We start from the raw sequence: 22738 nt of genomic DNA on the forward strand, positions 1-22738 counted from the left end.
CTCAAAGCTCAACATGCAGGAAAAATAGGGCAGCTTGAAATTATAGGTAGTAAGTCTGTCTTATAAATGTCTCTTTGCCAGTATGTAACCCAATTCAGATTCGTATTTCAGCTTTATGGTGTTTTCAATCCAATAAACAGAAGTAAAAAAAAACCCTATATTTATTCAGACATGACCTAAAACTGCAGCTCTGAATCAAAACATCTGAACCGAAGGTTGTCCTAGCTCTGATCCTAGATACAGATACAAAGTTGTCCCATGTTCCTGATTTTGAAAAAATAGACCAAATCTGGACCTCGGTCTTGTTTTTAATGAAGTGCCAGACCTGTCTTATACAAGGTTCCCTTCCCAGTCTTCAGCAGAATGTAATGGCATAAAGGACTCATCATCATGTATTCAGCACAAGATAAGGCATCTTACATGTTTCCCTCCTAAGACACATACACTGATATGTTACAATATCCCTCTGCATCTCACTGAAGTGCTGTCTAAAATCTGACGGCAGGTTTAAATGCTATTTATTTTCATGCAACATGAGGCAGATATTTTTGCTGTTTCCATGGTCTGTGATGTTTTCATTTGTCTTCATCTCAAAATAACTGATGCAGGAAGAATTACCCTGTTAACTTTCTCAGGAGGCTGGACTTTCTCCTTGTAGTGGTATTAATTTATTTAATTTATCTTAAATTTGATTGCAGTGAGCACCCCTAATTAACCTGATTTTTTGCTGATAATCATTCACAATGGAATCAAATCACAAATCCGGGGATGGATTGACCGGCACACAGAAAGAAGCTGCTCTCCGTGCATTAATTCAGCGAACAGGATATAATTTGATCCAGGTAGGAACTCACTATCGTGTCCTTTTGTGTGCAGTGTCTGGCTTCATCCTGAAGTGATTCATTGCATCAGGGGCTTGAGCAGTGAATCTGTACACATGAAGTACTCCTTACACATTCTTTCCGTTTTTCTCTAACATATCTGCTTCACGTAGCTACAAGAAGTAGATGCTACCTTCTATGAAGCAGGATCTTATTCCTCCATGAATTCTTTGTCAGATGCCAAATTACAATAAGGGTAGTAAAAAACCTCCCCTGAGCACTGCTAAGCATTGGGAAAGATTGGGATTGCTGTCTTAAAGCCATGGCTGCAGTGGTAGCAGAGCAAAGAAAACACACTGAACAAAGTTTCAGGAAGGAGTAGGTCCAGAGTTGGTTGTAGAAGTTCAACACCTCACTACCAGATCTGCCTTCATGTACATGTGCATGTGAGGCAGGCAGAGGCCTCACCTGCCCAAACACCAAAGGTTTGCTCCCAGTTTAGTCTTCAAGGTCTCCAAGTGCAAAGCCTCCCCTGGTTAGGGTGGTTAAGAGTAGGCATGCCCTTCAAAAGCCATCCAAAGAAATCTTTCTCAGCATGACAAAAACAAGCTAATTTTTCAAGAGTGTTGGACACTGATATGACCAATTTTGCATCATGGAAGAAGTTACTGAAAACACTGAATATTAGGCAGGTGACTGCTTTGAACTTTGTCTTGCTTTGCATAGCACAAGAGGGCACAACAGCCCAAAGCAAAAACTGAGACTCCTGGGAAAAAGCATTTTCCTATAGCCCTTAATTCTCTGTGCATCCCAGGATGAAGCCAGCAGCTGGGTTTGTTGTCCTTTCTGTTGTACCTGACTCAGAAGATAACCAACTTCTCTGTATCTTGTATTTACTGTGGCTTTCTTTATCTTCAGTTTTTCATACTTTCATTTATAGCAGTCCACAACTAACACACAGGACACAGAGATTCACCTCCCATAGCCAAGAAAACCTACATTTCCTAAGGAGGTATTTGACTGTCACTGCCTTGGACAAGTAGCAATTGCAGAGCATACATTGATGCATATACCTTAGCAAAACTCAGCTCGTACAAACTAGGCCTTTCTCTAGTACATCACCAACATACCAACTGGGTTAACAAAGCCTTTCAGTACAGATATGGCAGTGGGGCACCAATGCACGCTACATTATCTTTATTGTGTTTGTAAGGAGTCACTCCTTGAAGGGAAAGAGGACATCTGCCTCCAGCCCACCGGTAACAGAGCATGTCTAAACCATCATTCCCTGGGAAGGGGCTGATTACATCTATATTTAAAAATCTATATCTTAATCGTTCTTTTTTTTTTCTTCATGGCAGGAAAATGGGCAGAGGAAATACGGAGGCCCACCTCCTGGCTGGGATGGCCCTCCACCAGAGAGGGGATGTGAGATCTTCATTGGGAAACTGCCCCGAGACCTCTTTGAGGATGAACTTATACCACTATGTGAAAAAGTAAGACTTATGGCCAGTAGCTGTATTGCAGCAGTTAGTAATGATCAAACCTGCATTTCAAGGCTAAACTGGAGATGATTTGGCCCAGACTACTCAGTGGAGCTTTGGTATCATACAGCCAAGGAAGCACCCCGTCTTGCTTAAACACCTCCCCTCTTGCTAACAAACCTTTATCTTGCTATTTGCAGATTGGCAAAATCTATGAAATGAGAATGATGATGGACTTTAATGGCAACAACAGGGGCTATGCCTTTGTGACCTTCTCAAATAAACAGGAGGCGAAGAGTGCAATAAAACAACTCAATAATTATGAAATTAGGTAAGCATGGGAAAAACCTTCACATTGACTTTAAATCATATGTATTAATCTATTTTGCTATGTAAGGCATATTTTCCCTTGCAGCCCAGAGGAAGATTATTTAAATACCTACACTTTATGAAGAAATAAAAAAAAAAGAGATCAAGACATTGGAAAAAATATTTTGCTTTGGATCAAATTAACTTTCACCTAACCATTGCTGTTTACTTCATGTTCCCTTTTGGGCTGTTTTTTGTTGATTTTATTCCTATTCATACTCTCCCTCACAACCTATACTGCAGATATGTTCTGGGAGACAGACTGATAACAAAAAATGGTGAAATAGGATGGAAACCAATTGGCAAACTAATGACATTTCCCAATAGGAACAGAAAAAGCTCTCATATTTGTCACTAAAATTTGAGAACAAAACACCCAGAAATCAACAACATATGGGCCCATCAATATGTTTTGGTTTGATTTCAACCACATTTAATGAGTATTTTTTCCAGTTCAAAATATGATTAGTAGATGCTTTTGCCTAAAAACATTTAAAGATAAACCATTCTGGCAATTTTATAGCTTTCGCTTTATTTTTATAAAGGAAAATGGGTTGTGAATTGCTTTACCAACAACCCTAAGTATGAGCAGGTCACAAGGCACACAGTGGGGGTGAAAACATGATTTGTATCAGAGGCTGGATGGTCTTAAAGAATAGGCTTCATCTGCTTCCTCTGCTTACTTCCCTTGTTCCAAAGATTCCTCTAAAGAAGTTTTAAACTTCTTAAGATCTGCAAGAAATGCTTGGACCATGGAAAGTGGATGTAAGGAAAGTTCTACTGTGCTGCCTTCAAATTTATCACAGTGGCAGCCTCTACATTAGCTTTTGCACTGAGCAAGACTACCTGAATATCCTGAGCAACATATTCCACAAAAGTAGGCAGCCTTCTGTTTGACCTTGTGTTTTGGGACAAGATGGGGTTATTTTCTTTTTTTCTTCTCTTTGAGAACTGATCCTGACTCCTGACAAATCAGCAATGTTGTTTATACTCAGGAACGGGCGTCTACTCGGAGTCTGTGCCAGTGTGGACAACTGCCGCCTGTTTGTGGGAGGGATCCCCAAAACCAAGAAGAGGGAGGAAATTTTAGCAGAAATGAAGAAAGTCACAGATGGAGTCGTGGACGTCATTGTCTACCCTAGTGCGGCTGATAAAACCAAAAACCGGGGCTTTGCTTTTGTGGAATATGAGAGCCATCGGGCAGCAGCCATGGCCAGGAGAAAATTGCTGCCAGGTTAGTACAGATGGTGAGGGGATGGCTTCACATCAGGGATCACCTATGTATATATTGCACTGAAGTGAGACTGAAGTCTCCAGAAGACCCAGGTACCCAAGGAACACTACTGGGTTTTCTCCTTTCAGCTGCTAGAGACAGAGCAAGGAGGGAGCCCAGTACACCACGGCTGTCTGTCACCTTGGCTCTGGAGGGCAGTGTGAGCCATTCACTACAAATCCTGATATAGCACCATGCTCATTATCCATGCTCTTTATTTAGGAGCTTGGGTTTTTTAAAAATGGATTTAGCTGTGTGTACCCATACAGCTCTGTTGTAGAATGTGCATTATCCTGTAGCTGTCTTGGGTTATATACAAAATATAGACTAAGTTATAGCCTCTCCGAGAGAACCACTGTGGGAAGCACCCAAAAACATATTCAGTCTTGGGAACATATTGAGGATGTTCCTGAAAATGGATATTTTCATGTGGAAGAAAACTTCAAATGAGGAATTGCTTTAGGATTTAAACAGTATAAAGAATAAGTATGTGCAATTTAGAGCTGGGGAACATTCAAAGTGAAGCAGAGAGGTTTGGCAGGTGTTAGAAGGAGTCACTTAACCTGAAGTGCATTTGCAGTGATTTCACCAATTTTCTCATGCTTTCTTAAGTTTGGCAACTCCTGCACTACTTTGTCAAACCCTGATCAGCTGTTGATGAAAAAACACAACAAACGTCCTGTTTTCTGTTTTGAGACTTGTTCATAACCAACCAACCTTATTTCATTATTTCTATACAACAGCCTGTAAAACCTCCTGAGTGATGTTAATCTTTTTTTCTTATTGGAAGAAACTGAGCATGCCCGTGAGCACTGAATATGCTTAGCTATTGTGGGATATCTCACACTGACTATTTTTCCTTTTACTCTGTGTTTTTTGCATCAGTTTAGCATCTCCTTGATTACAGAAAACATTCGGCTGGTTTGTGCTTCAAGATAACTTTTCCATAGTTTCTATATCGAGAATGAAGGCAGGCACGGGCACAGCCACAGCTGCTGATGACAGCCTTGATGGAGGAGCAGAGCACTTGAAACTCTGAGCAAAGACAGTGAGACAGATGGAATAAGCACGTAGCACTGAACAGAGATGTGCAATGTGCTTGTGATTTCCAATTTAGGGACATGTCAGTAAACATTTTGGGGAATTTCAAAGGCCTGAGCTGGAGCCAGAGTCTTCTGACATTGCAAACATACAGGAGGAACTTGAAAGAAGTTTCAAGCCAAAACCAAATGTGTTTCCAGCCGATGCATTGGATGATTGTGAGGTTGAATATCATTATCAAGATGCTTCCTTTACTCTGAGCTCATTGCTCTTTAAGTGCTCTTTGTAGAAGAGACAGAAATGCTCAAAAAGGAAGATGTTTTTGATGAAAACTTGTCCTGTCTCCCGGTTAAACAAGAGGGTGGAGGAAGACTGGGTTTTAGCAAGAAGCTAGTGCAGGCACTAGCTCATTGCTGCAAGTCAACCAGGTCATTATTTCCATTATTGAACAGAAAATGGCAGTTCAGAAAGGGGCACATGGCTTTTCATTTCACCTGGCTGCCATTAGCAGCTCTCTCTCCATTTCTGGTCATTAACAGCGCAAGTCAGATTGAGCAGTGTTGAAAGCTGAACATCAGTCCAACTTGGTTCCACAAATTGCAATTTGTTCATGAGCCTTCTTAGCAGGGAGCAGCCTCTCTCCATTTAGTTTGATAATTTTCACTTCAAACATAGAAAAACAGGTCTCACCTTCTAATCCTCACCCTCTAATTTTCCCTATTTTGAGAAAAAAATCCCATCTCAAATGGGTTATCCAAGCAGAGATGCAAGATTGGATGTCTTTTTACATCTCTCAAGAAATATTTTGCAGGATTACATTTTTCCCTGTACCAGCATAGGCATTCCCAGGTTTCTTCCAGGTTTTGGCATAAAAGATCAGAGAGAAAAAAAGAAAGAAAATAAAAAAGCACAGAAAGACCCACTTACTCTTTGGGGCAGATTTGCTTAATTATCTGGAAAGAATATCTAGCACTTACCATGCTGCTAAGACACACCCACACCGATTTTATGCCTTGCTACTGTCTGAGTCTCTCCCTTATACTACTTCTGCCGCAGCTTCACCCAGCAGGGAGCACATGACTTCAAATATTTGCACACAGAGACACCCTTGTTTCTCCAATGTCATTTCACCCAGCTGAGACTACTGGATTCCTTTCCTGTTATCTAGGGAATTAAACTTTTGCAGACAAGAGGGGTTTTTCTAAGTTCATTCAAATATTTTCCTTTAGAGAGCACTCCAGGGAACATGGATGTTAGTGAATTACACAATATTTTCACTTCTTTAATTCTGGATGCTGCATTTCTGTAGGCATATAGTTATTAGTGGGAACATGCTCAAAGTGTGACCATCTGCTGTTGGAAATGAGTTAAAGAAGCAGCCATGCTTTGAGCTAGAAAGGCTTCTTTTGGTCCTGTCTGCAAAACTGGCTTATTCTGTTGTTCATACTGCATGTTAAATTAGTCTTTGAGCAGAAGTAAAAGGAACCAAAGCCTGTTTGACACTGACTGTACTAATTCCTTCAAAGGAAGGATCCAGTTGTGGGGACACCCTATTGCAGTTGACTGGGCAGAACCTGAAGTGGAGGTGGATGAAGACACCATGTCATCTGTAAAAATTCTATATGTGAGGAACCTCATGCTCTCAACCACTGAAGAGACCATAGAAAAGGAGTTCAACAACATCAAACCAGGTAGAAACCCACTGACATTAAATAAGTACTGCTACTGCAAATGGAAATATATCTCCATTCATAAAATGTCAAAGGGAGAGATAAAAATGGCTCATTTTCTGCTATAAGGTGGTCATGTGTAATGCCACAAAAATAGTCATTATGCTGAAGGCTCCCTCCCAACTTGTGCATCATGTCATCCCATTAAGGGCTGCCTAATTTCCAGCTAACAACACTACTAACCTTTTTAGGATGATTGGTAACTGGAAGAGATTCAGAATGCTGCATGGGGTTACTAGCATCACAAAAAAAGAAGATTTTGAATCATTTCAGTCATTCTTAGAGAGCTGGCGAAACAGCTTGGTGATTTCAGCATTCTTCTTTAGCAAAGGATGATGACAGAAATACAAATGTGTTTTATCTAACCTATATAAATTCTGAATTCTATCATTTTCATACAAAACCCCACACATTCTTCTGTGATCTTTTTAATAACTGGTGCTTATCATTTAATGCAGAATTTGACAATAATCCTTCGTGGCATATATTATGTACACTTGCATACACTTAGGGTGAGAATTTTCAAAAAGCTGGAAATAAACATCCTGCTGCTTTCAAGGGAGATTTTATGTCTGAGTTGCTCCAACTTTAGGAAATTACACCCCAAAACAACAATGTAAAAATAACCTATTTCTGCATCTCTCCAGGCCACACAGTCCATTAGGCATTAGTAACTTATACTTGGCAACATGAAATTGCCTTTCATCTCATTCCCGTTAACTACTTTCTATTATTATTTTAAAATACACCACAGAGTTTCATTTTTCCTTTATTAACTGTTCATTTCTGCACTATACATTTCTTTTTCTGTACTAGGCTGCAAACAAGAGTCTTTATGGGGTTTCCTTATGTGTCTCTTCTGTCCTTCTGACATTTCTGGCTAATACTTTTAATCACCATAGAATCACAGAATCATAGAATAGTTAGAGTTGGAAAGGACCTTAAGATCATCTCGTTCCAACCCCACTGTCATGTGCAGGGACACCTCACACTAGACCATGTCACCCACCATCAAGCAGTTTGAGATCCCATTTTACCCAGGAGTTAAATATGTATCCTGACATGATCTTAACTGTTTACTTCTTTTATTTGCCCAGTTTTGGTCCTGAACACTGAACTGCTCACACTCCCCAGAAACACATTTTATGCCCCTTTGATACTTTTGTAGCAGTCATCTGCTTTGCTCCTAAGACAAGTCTTCTAATACAACAATAGAAGATCTGCATCATCTTTAATTTTCACTTTATCATTTCACTTCTCATGCTGGAAATTAATTTTATTTTTTAAACAGAGAACTTCATTGTGGATAAAATGAGGGATGCCTTTTTTTAAAGCTGTGTCATGCATTCAAACAAATGTGCATCAGAGCAGCAAAACCTGAGTTTTGGAGAAAGAAATGCAATTTAAGTCACAATGAGATTACAATCAAAAAAGTTAGCAAGGATCTGAAAAGATTCATTTCCGCATGCTGGTTATCTGCCTTATTCATTGTGCTACATTTCAGTAGCACTTGCCTGAAGTGTGCATTTGATCCAAGGCATTAAGAAGCTGTTCTGATAACAACACATTGCTTTGCCCTAGCAGAGGCAGAAGCAGGGAAGAGCAAGATTTTTGGCTCAGGAGAGGATTGGTAACACTGGGCTCTCCCAAGGAGGCAAAAAGGGGATTTTCAAAACACAGAGAGTTCATTAAAGCCTTGCCTTGTAAACAAGGCATCAGCATATAATTCCCATAACTTCAGGCTTAGAAAATCACTACCTAATCCCAGAAGGAAATGAAGTGCTGCTTACTGTTCTGGTGTCGTTTCAAAGATGTGCAAGCTGATCAGGTTATAGGCTGGAACAAGCTTCATTTAGCCCACTGGAGCCCCTAATGACTCCCCCTGAACTCCAAAGAAATGTATCTTCTCCTTCAGTTATTTAAGTAAGTGCTTTATGCAGCAATATGACATTTCCATGTGCACCTGTTCAGCTTTAAAGTGTAAGAAGACAACAGAAGAGTCATTCAGCATCCCTTAGCCATATATCCAAAGTATATATTTGGGTGTTACAGTTTTGGTGGCTGGTTTGGGTGAGTGTGCTTCCCAACTAATAGGAGCAGGGAAGATGAACAATTAGAAAAAGCAGACATCTAAAGCTTGTGACCATGGGGAATAGGACTAGTGTGGTTATTCTGAAGACAAACTTATTAGTGTTGTATATCTCAGTGATGAGAAATTCTTAGGAGCAGAGCAGCTGACAATGGAAAGCTGTAGAGGGTGGATATAGAAGAGAATAAGAAACCATTTACACCTGAATTATTTTGAATAATCATAGAAGTATAAGAAAGAATCAGGCTGAAGACCCCAGGGTGGGTGTCTCCAGCCCAATCCCACTCCCTGCAGGGCCGACATCACAGGTGCAGTAGGCTGATTTAGACTGTGTCCAGGCAAATCAAGATAACTCTGAGGAGGTGGATCCCCCACCACCAGGGGCCCTGTCCAAGGGATGCCCCTTTCACATGGCAAAGGCTGTTTTTTAGGGCCAGCCCTGGGACTCAATCAATCCCAGCCAATCCATATGATCGGGGCTGCTCTTTCCCAGTTAGGACTGGGTGCTCATTCTCGCTGAATATCCTGAGTAGATGCTTAAAAGCCTCCTTGTTTTATGGCAGAGCTGCCTATAACTACTATGCACAATGCACCAACAAAACCATGGAGGTAGTGATAATATGGTGATATTACCTGTAGCTCACAAAATCCTGTGCTGTTGCATGTCCTGCTCAGCCATCTAGTTTGTCACAGAAGGGGGACACAAGACCAAAATTAACATCAAATAGAGCATTTTTGGAAAAAAATACTCCAGTTTAATTGGGAATTTATTGGTGTCTGACAAAGACTACTTCTATTTTGCCTTGAAATACTGTAACCATTATATATTTACTTTTACCATGGCAAATACAACCTTAGAGGTAAGAAGACACTGTCCTCTTGTTCTCTTACCCTTGGTTACCATTTGCTGAAGGACTCCTAACTCATCACAGTTGCTGTTCCAGATCTGTATTTTCCACCCGATACCCGTTTCCAGCTGATATTCTGACATTTTCTGCAGGTGCTGTAGAGAGAGTAAAGAAAATTAGAGACTACGCCTTTGTGCACTTCAACAAAAGAGAGCATGCGGTGGAAGCTATGAAAGCCTTGAATGGGAAGGTAAAGCTGCTGTAAATGCTAATTTGTGGGGTTTATGAGCAGTTTATTATACACAGTTGAAACAAACCTGACTGGTTTATTATCCACAAAAACATCCTGAAGATGTTAGCACTATTTTCTCTTTGCAGGCTGCCTTTATACGCTTGAATCCATTTTTCAGCAGCTCTGATGTACACAAACTGTTCGTTTTGGCTTCTTACATCTTGCATTTTTGCTAAATGTTTGCCCAGCTCAGATTGTAGTTCACTGCTTGGAAAAAAAAGAAAAACAAAAAGCAGAGCAAAGCAAAAACAAGGATTTGCAAACGAGGGGTGATGGGATCCTTTGGCATGCACTCACATCCTTGTTCCATGTCTGCCAACACAAACACTCCCAGGACAGCATGTGAATGGCAAAGTGGGACAAACAAGGTCAACCCAAAACATCTGCTCCAAATTCAGATGTGGATTTGCAAGAGGATTGCTGTATTTAGTAGTTTTTGCACTGCATGTAATTCATGGCACACTAATGCAAAAGCTGTTCCCAAAGAAGTGTTAACCCTGCTCCTATTTTTACTGCTACTGCTATTCTCCATAGGAGCACATACAATCTCAGTGACTGACATGCTACTTTGCAGAGAAGTGAAGCCTTTTGAAAGGCTTCATAACTGTGCTAATTCAGTTAAAGAACCTTTCCTGGCTGGGGTCAGGGCTGGGTTTTCTCAACATATTAAGCTTACCCAGACAGAGCCTTCTTCCAACCATGGGAGGGAGATTTTTGCTTTTTTGGATAGTTTTCTCCATCTTCCAGTCCCATTAGCAAACCATACAGGGAAACTGCCTCCCTAGGCAGGATAACCCCTGTACACTTTGGAGACTTACACTTGTGCTTCTCCCGGCATGAAGGTGGTGGATGGGTCCCCAATTGAGGTGACGTTAGCCAAACCTGTTGACAAAGACAGCTATGTCAGATACACCCGGGGCACAGGCGGCAGAGGCACCATGCTACAAGGAGAATACACCTACACCTTTGGACACGTGTACGACCCTGCCACCGCCTACCTGGGTGCCCCAGTTTTCTACGCACCCCAAGCCTATGCAGCTATCCCCAACCTTCACTTCCCCACCACCAAGGGGCTCAGCAACAGGAGCATCATCCGGCCCCCATCCATTCGAGGTAACTCCCGTATACTCAGCTCTAGCAAAATATCTCCTCGGGGACTTGGGTAGCTGCTCCCTAGACTCCTGTTGAGGGGGTTGGCTTTGACCTGGATGCTGGACCCCTTTCAGAGCACAGTTTTGGGGCTCTGTCCTTCCCAAAGGTGTGGTGATCGTCCAGTAGACTAAGCGGGGATTGAAGAAAATAAACATTTTCCTGGAGCAAGCCTGAAAGAGTCTCCAGGTTGCCCTCGATCCAGTGAAAATAAACTACAAATCCTCCTGGTTTTGCCCCAGCAGGGAAGACCAAACAAACTAATTTTCCTTTCTCCCCTTCAGAGCAGAGTCTGTAACCTGCCACCAACACAGCTCTCTGCTGCTTCCTCTTTGCTTTGAAGGTCACAGGGAAAGTTTTACCAGTCCTGGTGTTTTCTGACCCAAAACCCTTCCAAGGAGATCACATTGTCCTGATGCAGAGTAGGGAACAAGCACTGAAATCAAGAAAGCCATTCATCATGTGCTCTGGGAGATGGACTTCTTTTTAGGGCGATCATTAACCTAATAATAAGCAGCCTGTGAAAACAGAGTATTTCTGAAAGCTGCTGGGGCTCTGCCTTTGATCTTGAGCAACAGCACATGAGACCAAATCAAATCCTCACACTTTGGTACCCCCAAATCAAATGTAATTGTAGGAGTCATTTGGTAAGTGGAGAAGTAAGCTTGGGGGCTAGAATAAATAAATCTGCCCATTTGATCTTCCTTTCAGAGATGATGCCTGTGACAGTCAGCTTGTGTCCACAGGCCAATGGGCTGGTCTCATGGCAGCCTGGAACCCCACATGACACTCCAGTAGGGTTGGAAAGGACTGTGCCAGTAGTTTTTCTTGCTTACAAAGGAAGGGGACAGGGGAGCATGCTGCCTCCCATGTTTTTGCCCGCACAGGTGAAACCAGCTTCTGTGAAAGTTGCACTGGGAAAGGTGCAGATATGATAGCCCACCAGTTCTCTCTTAGAGCCTCCACACACTACCAAGTATAGCTCCTCTAGGAAAAACAGGAGTGTAATGAAGGGATGATGGGGGGGGGGGGGGGGGGGGAAGGATTTTGGTTAATATCAGCTAGGATTGTATAAACTCTGAATTCTTCAAGTAAGTGAAATTATACTGGGTGTAGCAAGTGGTAACAACTGTCCTCTCTCTGCCTTTCAGCTACAAATCTGAATAGAAAGGTGTCAGAAAATCAAAACTTAACAGAGAAGATGGAAACTGGGTCAGAAAGAATCAGGGCCCTCACTACAAAGAAACCCTAACTTGCCCAAGCAGACAAGCCCAAAAAGAAAGGGTGTAAATGTTAAGCCTGGGTTATTCCATCAGCAGGCTATGGGGGTCTCCTGCCCATCACTTCCCAAACTTAGCAAGTGGGGCTAACTTTTCCATTTCAGCAAGAATCAGGGCAATTTTTCCCGCAATTTGATTCAGTTTAATGCCTTCTTACATTCCTAGAAATTTACATGAATGTACCTGTAGGGGCTGCGGGAGTTAGAGGACTGGGAGGTCGAGGCTACCTGGCGTACGCGGGCCTGGGGCGCGGATACCAGCTCAAAGGAGAAAAGAGGGGAGAGGATAAACTCTACGACCTCTTGCCAGGAATGGAGCTCACACCAATGAACCATGTCACGTTAAAGCCCCAAGGGATCAAACTTGCTCCTCAGGTACGTGCACAAAAAAGGGTGTCAATATCCCAGCCAGAGGTTGTCTTTGCCCAGAATGCCTTTGGGAAAATGTCTCCCTGCTTGAATCTGCACTGGGGACCAATAACTAAATCAATTCTTGCATCATTAAAAAGGTAAAATACAACTAGATATGTCCTGAAATACCCACCCACCTCACTGGAGAGCAGTGTTCCTTCTCCCTTAGAGGAGAGTTTTCATTAATACCCACAGCTGTAAGATGAAATTCAACTATGGCTGTTGCTCCATAAAAGCACTGAGGGTAAAGAAATTCTCACATAAAATGGGTTTGATAAACAAGATGCACTTCTTGGAGCTTCACCAAAGAACAAATGTGCATATATAGAAAAATAATGTATGTCCTAAGATCATTTATGGGGAAAGAGATGTTGACTGCCTGAACAACCCAGCCCAGGGCAAATACTCTGCTTGCTCAAGGAGACTTTTGATGTGGTTGTGTGTGCAGGGCTGGCATCCAGATGGATGGATGAGGGCTGAAGAAAACAAAACCAGAACAAAATCCCCCTTACATCATTCAAAGCAACAAGAGAAACTAACCTCACCCTGAATTTTGAAACGTATCTTTGCCTATTAACACTTTAATTGCCACAGCATTTGGTTTGTCAAAGTCAATGAAAACATCCCTTTCTCTCTCAGAAAAATGGGGAATGTTTCTCTCCACCCTGCAAAATTTCAGTTCCCTTACTCTGTCAGCATATGAGGGCTGAAAGAGCCGTAGTGGTGCTGCACTGCCTAAGGGCAGGTGAAAATCATTTTTATCTCTTCCTATACATGAAAACTCCCACTGGGTCTATTTAAAATAGTGCAGTAACAGCAACAGGCACTTGCAACACTAGTTTCTTGGGGCACATTTTCCCAGTTGCTGAGCTATCTAATCCTCCACTGCTACTATTTCACAACAGCAGGTCTTATACAGCTACAGCTGGCTTCACAACAGCCTCATTAATTGGACAGCCTCATTATTATCTGTCAACTTGGTCAACCTCTCCCATCTGCTGCACTAAGATCGTTTCAACGGCATCTTTGAATGATAGGTTTTATTCCTGCCTCCTATATGAGATGCTTGGCGTTAATAGGTAGATCTGCCTTACTGATGATTTAAATGTTGACATTACAGTATAAATACAACGTCCATATAAAGGTGTTGGGACAGCAGGGTACAGTTGTTGCCATAGTCAAGAAACATAATGAACTAGTTTACTTATACTACAAAGTGCTAAACTTCAGTTGGAGCTACAATTATGAAATTAAAAACAGCGCTGACATTTAAATTTAACATTTTTATTTTAAACAAAATTAAGTGTAAATTTTAAATAGGGTAGACCACAGAAAGACCCGGGCTGGAGGTACCCAGGGTCTCTGATCTGACTCAGCTGGCACCATGGCCTATGTCGCAGCCCCAAACACAACATCTCAGCTAAGTGTCAGGTCTGGTGGAGCTGCTTGAAAAAAATAACTGGTTTGAGCATCACTCACAGGAAGACACAGGAATACCGTTCTGTGCTCAAACCCATTTGGGACAGCATGTGCCCGGAGGGTTAAAAAAGAAATACAAAGCCAAAGCAAGAGTGTTTCCAGACAGTGATTCCCAATTACCATAGAATAAGCTGTGCTAAGGCTAAAGGCAACATGGTTCAGCATTTCTTTTTCAAACTCAAAGCAGAAATGAATTACTGAAGCCAGTATAATTACTTGGATGAAAACACAGCCCTTATAATTTTTTCTTTTATTCTTTCTCCTTTATTTGTTTTCTTGTTGATTTTTTTTTCATTTAAAGAAAGAACCACAAAAGCCCCCAACTGTTTGGGCTTTTCATGCTCTGTAACCCACTAAACCAGGGGGGCAACAGAGCAGTGAAGATGAATGCAACCCTGTTTTTTCAGTACTATTAAACAGAAGTACACAGATAGAGTTACTGGGGAGAATTCAAAGAAAACCAAGCCAATAACAGAATAAACCAGCTAATCAGCAAAAGGACAAAAATGTATAAAATATTAAACATTTAGATGAATTTTATACTGCAAGATGAATGTAAAAATATCCTGTCTGCCATTTATTTTGTATTTTTTTCCTAAACCATTGAGGAAGTCACTACAACACCCCTGAAAACCCTTTGTGGGGAAGGAAGGTGATCAGCATAGGGGCTGGAGCTCGATGAGAAGGCTACTGCACAGCAATTAACCTGAGAAAAAATCCCTTTTCTCCATTCTAGATCTTGGAAGAAATCTGCCACAAAAACAACTGGGGACAGCCTGTTTATCAGCTCCACTCCGCAATCGGCCAAGACCAAAGACAGCTCTTCCTATACAAAATCACCATCCCTGCCCTTGCCAGCCAAAACCCCACCATGTATGTAACTATCTGAGGTTTCCTGGGTTTTAGGATGACATTTTGTCTATAATCTCTCCTCAAAATACAATTGCACAAGTCTTCATTTCCTTTTTTTATATATGCATTAGGGAGAAAAACATCCACAAACTAAATAGACTCATAGTGATATATGCCAGGGTTGGTGTTCTCTATCTGATGGTGCAAAGATTACAGAAAGCCAGAAATAATAATAAAAAAGAAAGTGCACTTTTTAATACAAAAAACAAGCATATGATAGCTCTTGTTGGAAAAAGAAAGCAGCTTGAAGGAACATGTTGATAATTTGGCTCCAAATATGATTCTAAACATTTCTGATCTGTAACATTGTTTGCTGTGCATTTTAAAGAAAAGCCCAGACCTCAACAGGTTTTCTTTTGGACTGAAAATACACAATATGCTCTGAAAGGATTTCATATCCATAATGAGACCCAAGGCTGATAAACCCAGGAAAAAAAACAGGACTGCTACAAGGAGAGTACTTTTGTTAATGCATCAGCATAGTAAAATAATGTTGCCATTTGATATGTGGGATGCCATGAGTGGATCAAAACATCTTGTGGGAAAGTCCTAGAGAAAAAAAAAAACAAACTAACATTTTGCTGTACTCACAGACATCCCTTCACACCGCCCAAGCTCAGTGCCTATGTTGATGAAGCCAAAACCTACGCAGCAGAATACACCCTTCAGACACTGGGGATTCCCATGGAGGGAGCAGAAGTGCCTTCTGCAGCACCACCATTTCCAGGTATGGGAAGTTCTGTAAAGCAAAGGTATCCCAGAATATTATTTTTCCTGCTGCTTTCTTGTGAGTGTTGAAAACGAACCTGGTTTGGGCCACTGAGGACAATGTTGTGTTTCCCCACATGCCTCGGCCTTGACTCGTGCTTGTTACTTATGCATACGACATCTTTATTGCCTATATAGTAATTTATCTCAGGACTACCCAAACTGCAGTGTACATATCATGGAGTAACTCAGGCTGGAAGCACTGGAGTGAATGTCTCTGATCCACCACTGACCATTCAGATCAATGCCCCAGATACTGCAGGTTGCTTGGTTGGAGTAGTGTCCGAGGACAGGGATGCCCCACCACTCAGGGCCCCATCCCATGTAGGCAGGTACCCTCACTCCTTCCAGTTTGTGAATGCCTCTCTTAAACTGAAAGCCCCAGACAGGATGCAGAAACCAGAACTGATGTCCCTGGTCCAACAACTGGGATAAGTCCCTCCCCTGGACCTGCTGGTTTCAGTCCTGCCGATGCCACCTAGGATGGAGTAGATCTTCCTCCCTGTAAAGATGTACATTTGATTGATTCATGGTCAATCCATCCTTTCCCAGCACTCATAGCTCCTTTTGAACCAACACTTTTGATTTCACCAGCCAAAGGAATGATGCAACCATGGAAGTTAAGATCTGATCTTAGTTCTCACACCCCCACTGGAAGGATTTTTTTCCATTTGGGGAATTCATACTAAACAGCTCTTGCAACTGAAAAAAACAGCTTGGGAAGTCATGGAAAACAGGCTGGGAGTAGAAATACAGCTCACACAGTCATTATATTTACTGTGCTCTTCAGCACAACAGTTTTTCTGATGTAGTGGAAGCAGCTCAAGGCAAACTGCACATGCTGAGTGTGTTAGTCAGTACTACTGAGTTGTTTGGAGTGTCTCAAGGATGGGTTAAAAAAAAAGCAAGCAACAAAAATCCCCACTATCCGGCTTCCTGCCACAGGAGTCCGCAAAAGCCACAGAAAAATCAATTTGTCTGGGTTTGTTCAGGCTTCCGCAGCGTGGAAACCAAATGGGTTCTTCATTGAATACGGTCTCCACTTACTGCTTAATTATAATCTCTCCTTTTTCTTTCATCCACCCTTATTTATTTGTCTTGGAAACTCAACAAATTGACATACACTAAAGTTTCTGCTTGTAACACACACTGGTCCTTGACAAGGGCTTGCTGAAGCCCTTGCTCAGCTTAGACCATGCCAGGTAGCACATCATTTCTCTTATGATGGTGACAGATATGCTTTAAAACTAGTCTAGTGGAAGGTGTCCCTGCCCACGCATGATCTTTAAGATCCCTTCCAACCCAAACCATTCTGTGATTCTATGAAATGACAGATTACTCATTTCTCTGTCAAAATGTTAAGGTGAGTTTTTCTGATGCAAAAAAGACATTTCAAGTGGCCACAACACTCAAATTACAGCGAATTTCTCACGTTTTCCCCTAAAGTAACACTTCAAGAAGGCAACATGCCCTCAGTGCTGCCCAATATCTCCATTCCCACTACTGAGAGGACTTTGGCTCTGACTGACTTTGAGTTCATCCCATTGCCCAGCTGGTCAGTGGGAGATACAGTTTGACAGTAGAATGTGGTCCAGCAGAGCCCATGGGTACCCCAGCTCCTCTTCCCAAATTTGGGCTTCACCCTAATTCTTGATACTGTCACAAAAATCACATTGTGGTCTGGTCAACAAGCTGCTTTACCCTGCTTCCAGACAAACCAACCCCAAACAATGTTTGTTTTCCCAGTGATTCACTTTGAATGAGCAAAGCTAACATTTTCCCAGGGAAAGTTTCGAAGTGTTGAAACCACATTTTCCATTAGAAAAAAAAGTCCAGTTTACTAAATATTTTCTCCCTGATACTGCGTAGAGGGAGTTTCCCTCCTTTCTAATGTGGCTGTTCTAAGCTGCATGTATTTTGACTATGAATGGTATCAGAGACATATTTTCGCTATGAAAACTAGCCAGATTTCCCCTGTATTACTTCATTTTCTTGCCTTCCTCACATCATGCATGGGAGGATGAATATTTCTTAGCTCAGAAATAACTGGAGCCTAAGAAAAGAATATTTAACAGAGAGTTGAATTTTTAAAGCAGCGTGTTTAGCAGAAAATAGGTGAAAAAAAATGCATTAACTTTCTATCTTTTTTATTACTGCTAACATAAAGAAAAATCATGCCAGAAATGACCTAGTTCATTTAATTAGAATATTCCCATTAGCAAACTCATTGCTCCTTAGGCCACTCCCATTGACAGCAAAATCTTCCCATCAAAAAACTGTCAGGCAATAGTGAATTTTGAACGTCTTTTCCCCTCTTTTCCTCTACAGGGTATACCATTGCTAACGCAGCCGCGACCGTCACAGCCACTCAGCTCAAACAAGCAGTGACTATGGGACAAGATTTAGCAACATACACAGCCTACGAAGCCTACCCTGCTTTCGCAGTTGCTGCACGCAGTGATGGTTACGGAGCATTTTAATCCTGTCTTTAATCAAATTCCCTTAAATTAAGCACAGGCAGAAAACAAATCTCAGTCTGGTAATTCTTAAACCCTCATGATTTTAAACTAATCTGTTGCCTAAAGTTAGATTTTAGTCAGAATTTCGTTTCAGTAGTTCTTTAGTTTCATAACAGGATACTAGGGGGAAAAGGATGAAAAGAAAAAAGGGGGGGGTAGAAAAATCACTCTAAATCGGATTTTCATCTTAGAAAGCAAAATCTCAGCCCAGAAAATTAATGGTTCTCAGATGTGTGCATATACATACATATATATATATATCCATTGTGTATGTGTTTACAAGCAACAACCTGTGCTGAAAACAGTCCCATGGACACTGTGACGTGAGACAGTGGAAGGATGGGATGTTTCCAGGAAGCCCCTCTGTGCATCGGGAGTTCTCCGTTCACCCCAAAATTTCTCAAGCCAGGCAGAGGAATGGGTAAAAGGAAAGGTTGCCCTTTGGCCATTTGGGAGTTTCCAGTTTACCTCTTAGTGCCTCTGAGCATCCCATGCCACCAGTGCTGCAGGGATGTGTTCAGACATCCCAAGCACCTTTTAAACTCATTTTGGCATAGCCAATGAAAAAAGACTACCATAAATGTGTCTGCCCACCCCTAACAGGCTAGTCTGCATGCCCTTGAATTCTAAATAGATTTTTAAATCAGGAGAAAAGCATTCAGCAGAGCATTCCTCTTAGCTAGCTACTTCCCAGCCATACCCACAAGTCACAAAACAGCAAATAACAGTGTATTTTTCCCATCTTCTATCAAATGGCACTTTCAGTGAAAGACTGGAAAACTTTTAGGACTATTAAGATTGAGGACCAGAAAAATACTAACCACTGGGGCCAATTCTCTACTTAATTAGAACACAAGAGGCCACAGCCCAGTAATAAAAGGCACCTCTAGAAGAATTAAATTATATACAGGGAAAATTTTTGACAGGATGGAAAGAGGCCTGCCTGGCTATAAATGCTGCTTTACACATTAAAGCAAGGCTGCTGGCTGCTACAGTTCTTGCAAACCTTAATTTAGTGGAAGAGGGTTCATGTCAAGTAAAGGTACCTCTTGTTTTGGAGAGCACCAGTAAGCACCCTTTAGGTTTCAGCAGGAAAGGCATTATCTGCTCATTTTTGCTATCAGATTGAGGCAGGAGCCAAAATTCTCTAGAGATATAGGGGAAACCCAGTGTTAGAAAAATACTGCAGACAGGTTAACCCTATCTAATACATCCTATAAAGTAATGCACACTAAGAAAACTTTAATCTGCTCAGTTTAGGACAAAGAATAACCCTTTCAGGGGGAGAATTTATGACAAGGTTGATGATGCCCATGGATTCCAATAGATCTGGCCCCACATTTTTCATCCATTCTAAAATGTGTAACATAACAGTGCACAAGTCATTTCAAGTGGAGCTTTTCCTGTGCATCCCCAAAGCTATACAAAGCACAATGGTCCATGAAAAGGTGTTAACTACCAAGAGCTATGTTTTTTGTATTCTCATGCTTTGGCTGACTTGATTTCACTAGGAATGGAACAAAAACATGTAAGCTGTATACTTTGCAGTCCTTTTGGACCCTTTCTATTTATAAAGTAGCTCAATAAGGTGAACCTAAAGCCCTCTGTGGTTCCTGTTCAGTATGCTTGCCATCACAGAAAAAGACAAACTTGTCTTTTTCAGGGCAAAATAACTGAGAGTGTTATGAGTATGGTTTTATTTTCTCTTCTATGTCTTTTAAGTAGTGTTTGACTGCCAGTGAGTTAACATACCTATGTATCTTTCTCTCTTTCTCTAAAAGGCTACCTTTGGCAGAAAGTGTTTCTCACTTTCCATGTTTGATAACTTTAGTCTGCTTTTTCAGCTATTTATGTAAGTTCAGAAAGATGTCAAAGAAAAGGCCAAGAAGCAGTATTAAAAAGTATGTGCATGAAGCACTTATTTTTGTACGCATAGTACAATATTTGTATAGAGTTTTAACACTATGAAGTGTAGTGAAAAATCACACTATCCATTTACTGGACAATGATCATGTATGTTTAAAAAGAATAAAGGGGAAATGGCATCTCAATCATCCGTTACAAGGAAATTATAACTTTGATTAAGTTCTGTGAAGCAAGTCTGTAATTCTAGAGTAATCCAAGGACATTAACTGGACTTTGAAATATCATTAAAACTTTTTAAACAAACATACATGCCTCAGTCCTTTTATACCCCAAGTTTCACCTGAAAGGGTCATCCAATGCATGGTAAATAAGAGCATACTTTGGTCTCTAGGGATCGATTTGAGGTCAGACAGGCAAGGTCACAAGCTGCTCAACAATGCTGAGTGCTTTCAACATGCACTTTGGTGACACTTGGCATACATACACAGCAGAAAATTAGCACTGTTAGACTTCTACAGTTTTAAGTAAAAATAAAAGGGTTAGGATTTTTTTCCATCACCTGTTTGGTCAACATTTATTTATCTGTTGATGTTGCAGGAATCACTTTTGCTATAAATTTATTTAAGTGGTAATAACTTTGCTCCTCATCTGATCCCAGTGGAGATGTCTTGAGGGCGATATCAATAGTGAGACAGCAATGTGAAAAAATAATGGTGTAGATGGGGCGATACATGATTTAGGGCTATGAGGGATTGGTCCCACCTTGGTAAGAGCTGGTTGCCAGGTCATCAATAGGTAAGAGCAGCTACAGCCCTGGTCATTTTAAGCAGATGAGGACCTGCTGCTTGAAGACCATCATAGCTAAATGACTGAGCAACAGCAGTTCTTGCTTCCACACCCAGTACAAAGGGTTCTGGTTTTAGAACTTTCCAGAGAAATCCTGAGCCCAAGAAATGGGGGAAAGGCCTCATACCTTGCTACTGACAGAACACAGCATTAAGCCAAAGGCCTCCCTGCCAAGCCAAAGGAGATTTCACCAAAATAGCTTGACATTGTTCTTACAGACTTAGAAAGAGGTCAGCTATATTCTGGGCTTTAGTAAGAACAGCAGCTCTGACAGTTTTGTTATTTTACTTCATTAGGTCTTCCGGATGTCCTGCTTTCATTTTCCTTGAAATTAGGGCAATGGCAGAATTTCCTTTCGTGCTTAAATATTTCCCCTCACAAAGAACTTGTTCCCTTTTGCTCAGCAGCATCTATTTTGGAGAGCAAGAATTATATTTCAAGAAATCTCAAACCCACAACCCAACTTAAAAACCATAATTTGTCATTTGTGAAGAAGTGGGTACCCAGTGGATAGCAAGACAAAGCCAAAAACCACATCCATCCTCCACAAACAAGTCTATGACATGTTTGAGCCATGAGGGATCAGAAGATCAAGGGGCAGAAAAATCAGCAGATGGATACATGTTTGGCTACATCTAAGACAGCAGGTACATAACCTGCATTTTCCTTCTCCCTTCTTCCAGCCAGCCTTTTCCTGGAGATCTCTACAGCACAGAACCTCACATCTGAGGTGCAAAGAGAGAATAAAATATGTCTGAGAATTGCACAACTTCACCTTTGGAGTTGGATAGACCCTGAAACATCCCACCTGGAAATCATCTCCCATGTCCCACTGAAACTCCCTCTAGAAGCCCATGGTAGAAGGTCTCCAGTGACTTTCAAGGGGAGTTGCTTTATCTTTGACCTTGCATGGCTCCCTTTTCCCACTAGCTCAGCTAAATCTCCCATAAACAAACTCATCTCCCCATCATGTACCTACCTGGATTTCCCTTTTTGGGAGGTAAAAAGAAACCCAACACAGTCCTTTGAAGGGTGACATTCCAGTCAGGTACCACAAATCACTGTTGTTCACTAGCTGCGCTCTCATGGATTGCTCCTTTCTTTCAAAAGCTGGAAATTATTGTATCACCCCAAAACCTTGGTCTCAGCTAAAATTGCAGCTCTCAGCTGCCTTTTGTTAAGTGACAGTGGGGGCTTAGATAGTCCCTACCCACTAGCCCCTCTTCTTCAGGAGGTGCTTGTCATAGGCTTTTTTTCTCTATGTAGATGATCTGCTACCTCGAACACTTCTCAATGGCTAGAGATTTGTCCTGGCCTGGCTCCAGCTACCTGCAGAAGATGGGGACTGCACACATCCACATTTGCAGCTTGTTAATGGAGGTACTGGGAAAGTGATGTTCCTTGGTCCCCAGACTCACCTTATGAATATGCAGTCCCAGCTGTGAAGGCATTAAAAAGTAAACAGCTGCTGGTGTACCTCTAGATAGGTTGCATACAAACATCCTCTGTGGGAGGTATCCAAACAGCACCAGGCAACTATAGGATCAGACAGATGCTAAAAG

At 41.5% G+C, this 22738-nt stretch overlaps 1 protein-coding gene across 2 annotated transcripts; it reads left to right on the forward strand.

The window, feature by feature from the left end:
* The first annotated feature begins 743 nt into the window (after positions 1-743).
* A1CF (APOBEC1 complementation factor) lies at positions 744-18589 on the forward strand. Of its 2 annotated transcripts, none has more exons than XM_005153714.3 (11): positions 744-842; positions 2183-2317; positions 2506-2636; positions 3670-3908; positions 6515-6679; positions 9808-9905; positions 10790-11060; positions 12566-12750; positions 15002-15138; positions 15771-15904; positions 18274-18589. In XM_005153714.3, exons 1-11 carry the CDS (start codon positions 744-746, stop codon positions 18423-18425), a joined length of 1746 nt encoding a protein of 581 aa, XP_005153771.1. In that variant the 3' UTR covers positions 18426-18589. The 2 variants fall into 2 exon arrangements, with proteins under 2 accessions (XP_005153771.1, XP_005153770.1); XM_005153713.1 differs by having other exon boundaries at positions 12542-12750; positions 18274-18425.
* Positions 18590-22738: the final 4149 nt, after the last annotated feature.

The sequence above is a fragment of the Melopsittacus undulatus genome, chromosome 4 (genome assembly GCF_012275295.1).
Source record: "Melopsittacus undulatus isolate bMelUnd1 chromosome 4, bMelUnd1.mat.Z, whole genome shotgun sequence".
Taxonomy (NCBI): Eukaryota; Metazoa; Chordata; class Aves; order Psittaciformes; family Psittaculidae; genus Melopsittacus; species Melopsittacus undulatus.

What these genes read in the sequence shown, in the direction of transcription:
- A1CF (XM_005153713.1), top strand. Translation starts at nt 744, where the DNA reads ATGGAATCAAATCACAAATCCGGGGATGGATTGACCGGCACACAGAAA. An exon ending in CAGGAGAAAATTGCTGCCAG is followed by an intron (nt 3,909 to 6,514) that starts GTTAGTACAGAT and finishes ATTCCTTCAAAG; the next exon opens with GAAGGATCCAGTTGTGGGGA. An exon ending in CCGGCCCCCATCCATTCGAG is followed by an intron (nt 11,061 to 12,541) that starts GTAACTCCCGTA and finishes TTACATTCCTAG; the next exon opens with AAATTTACATGAATGTACCT.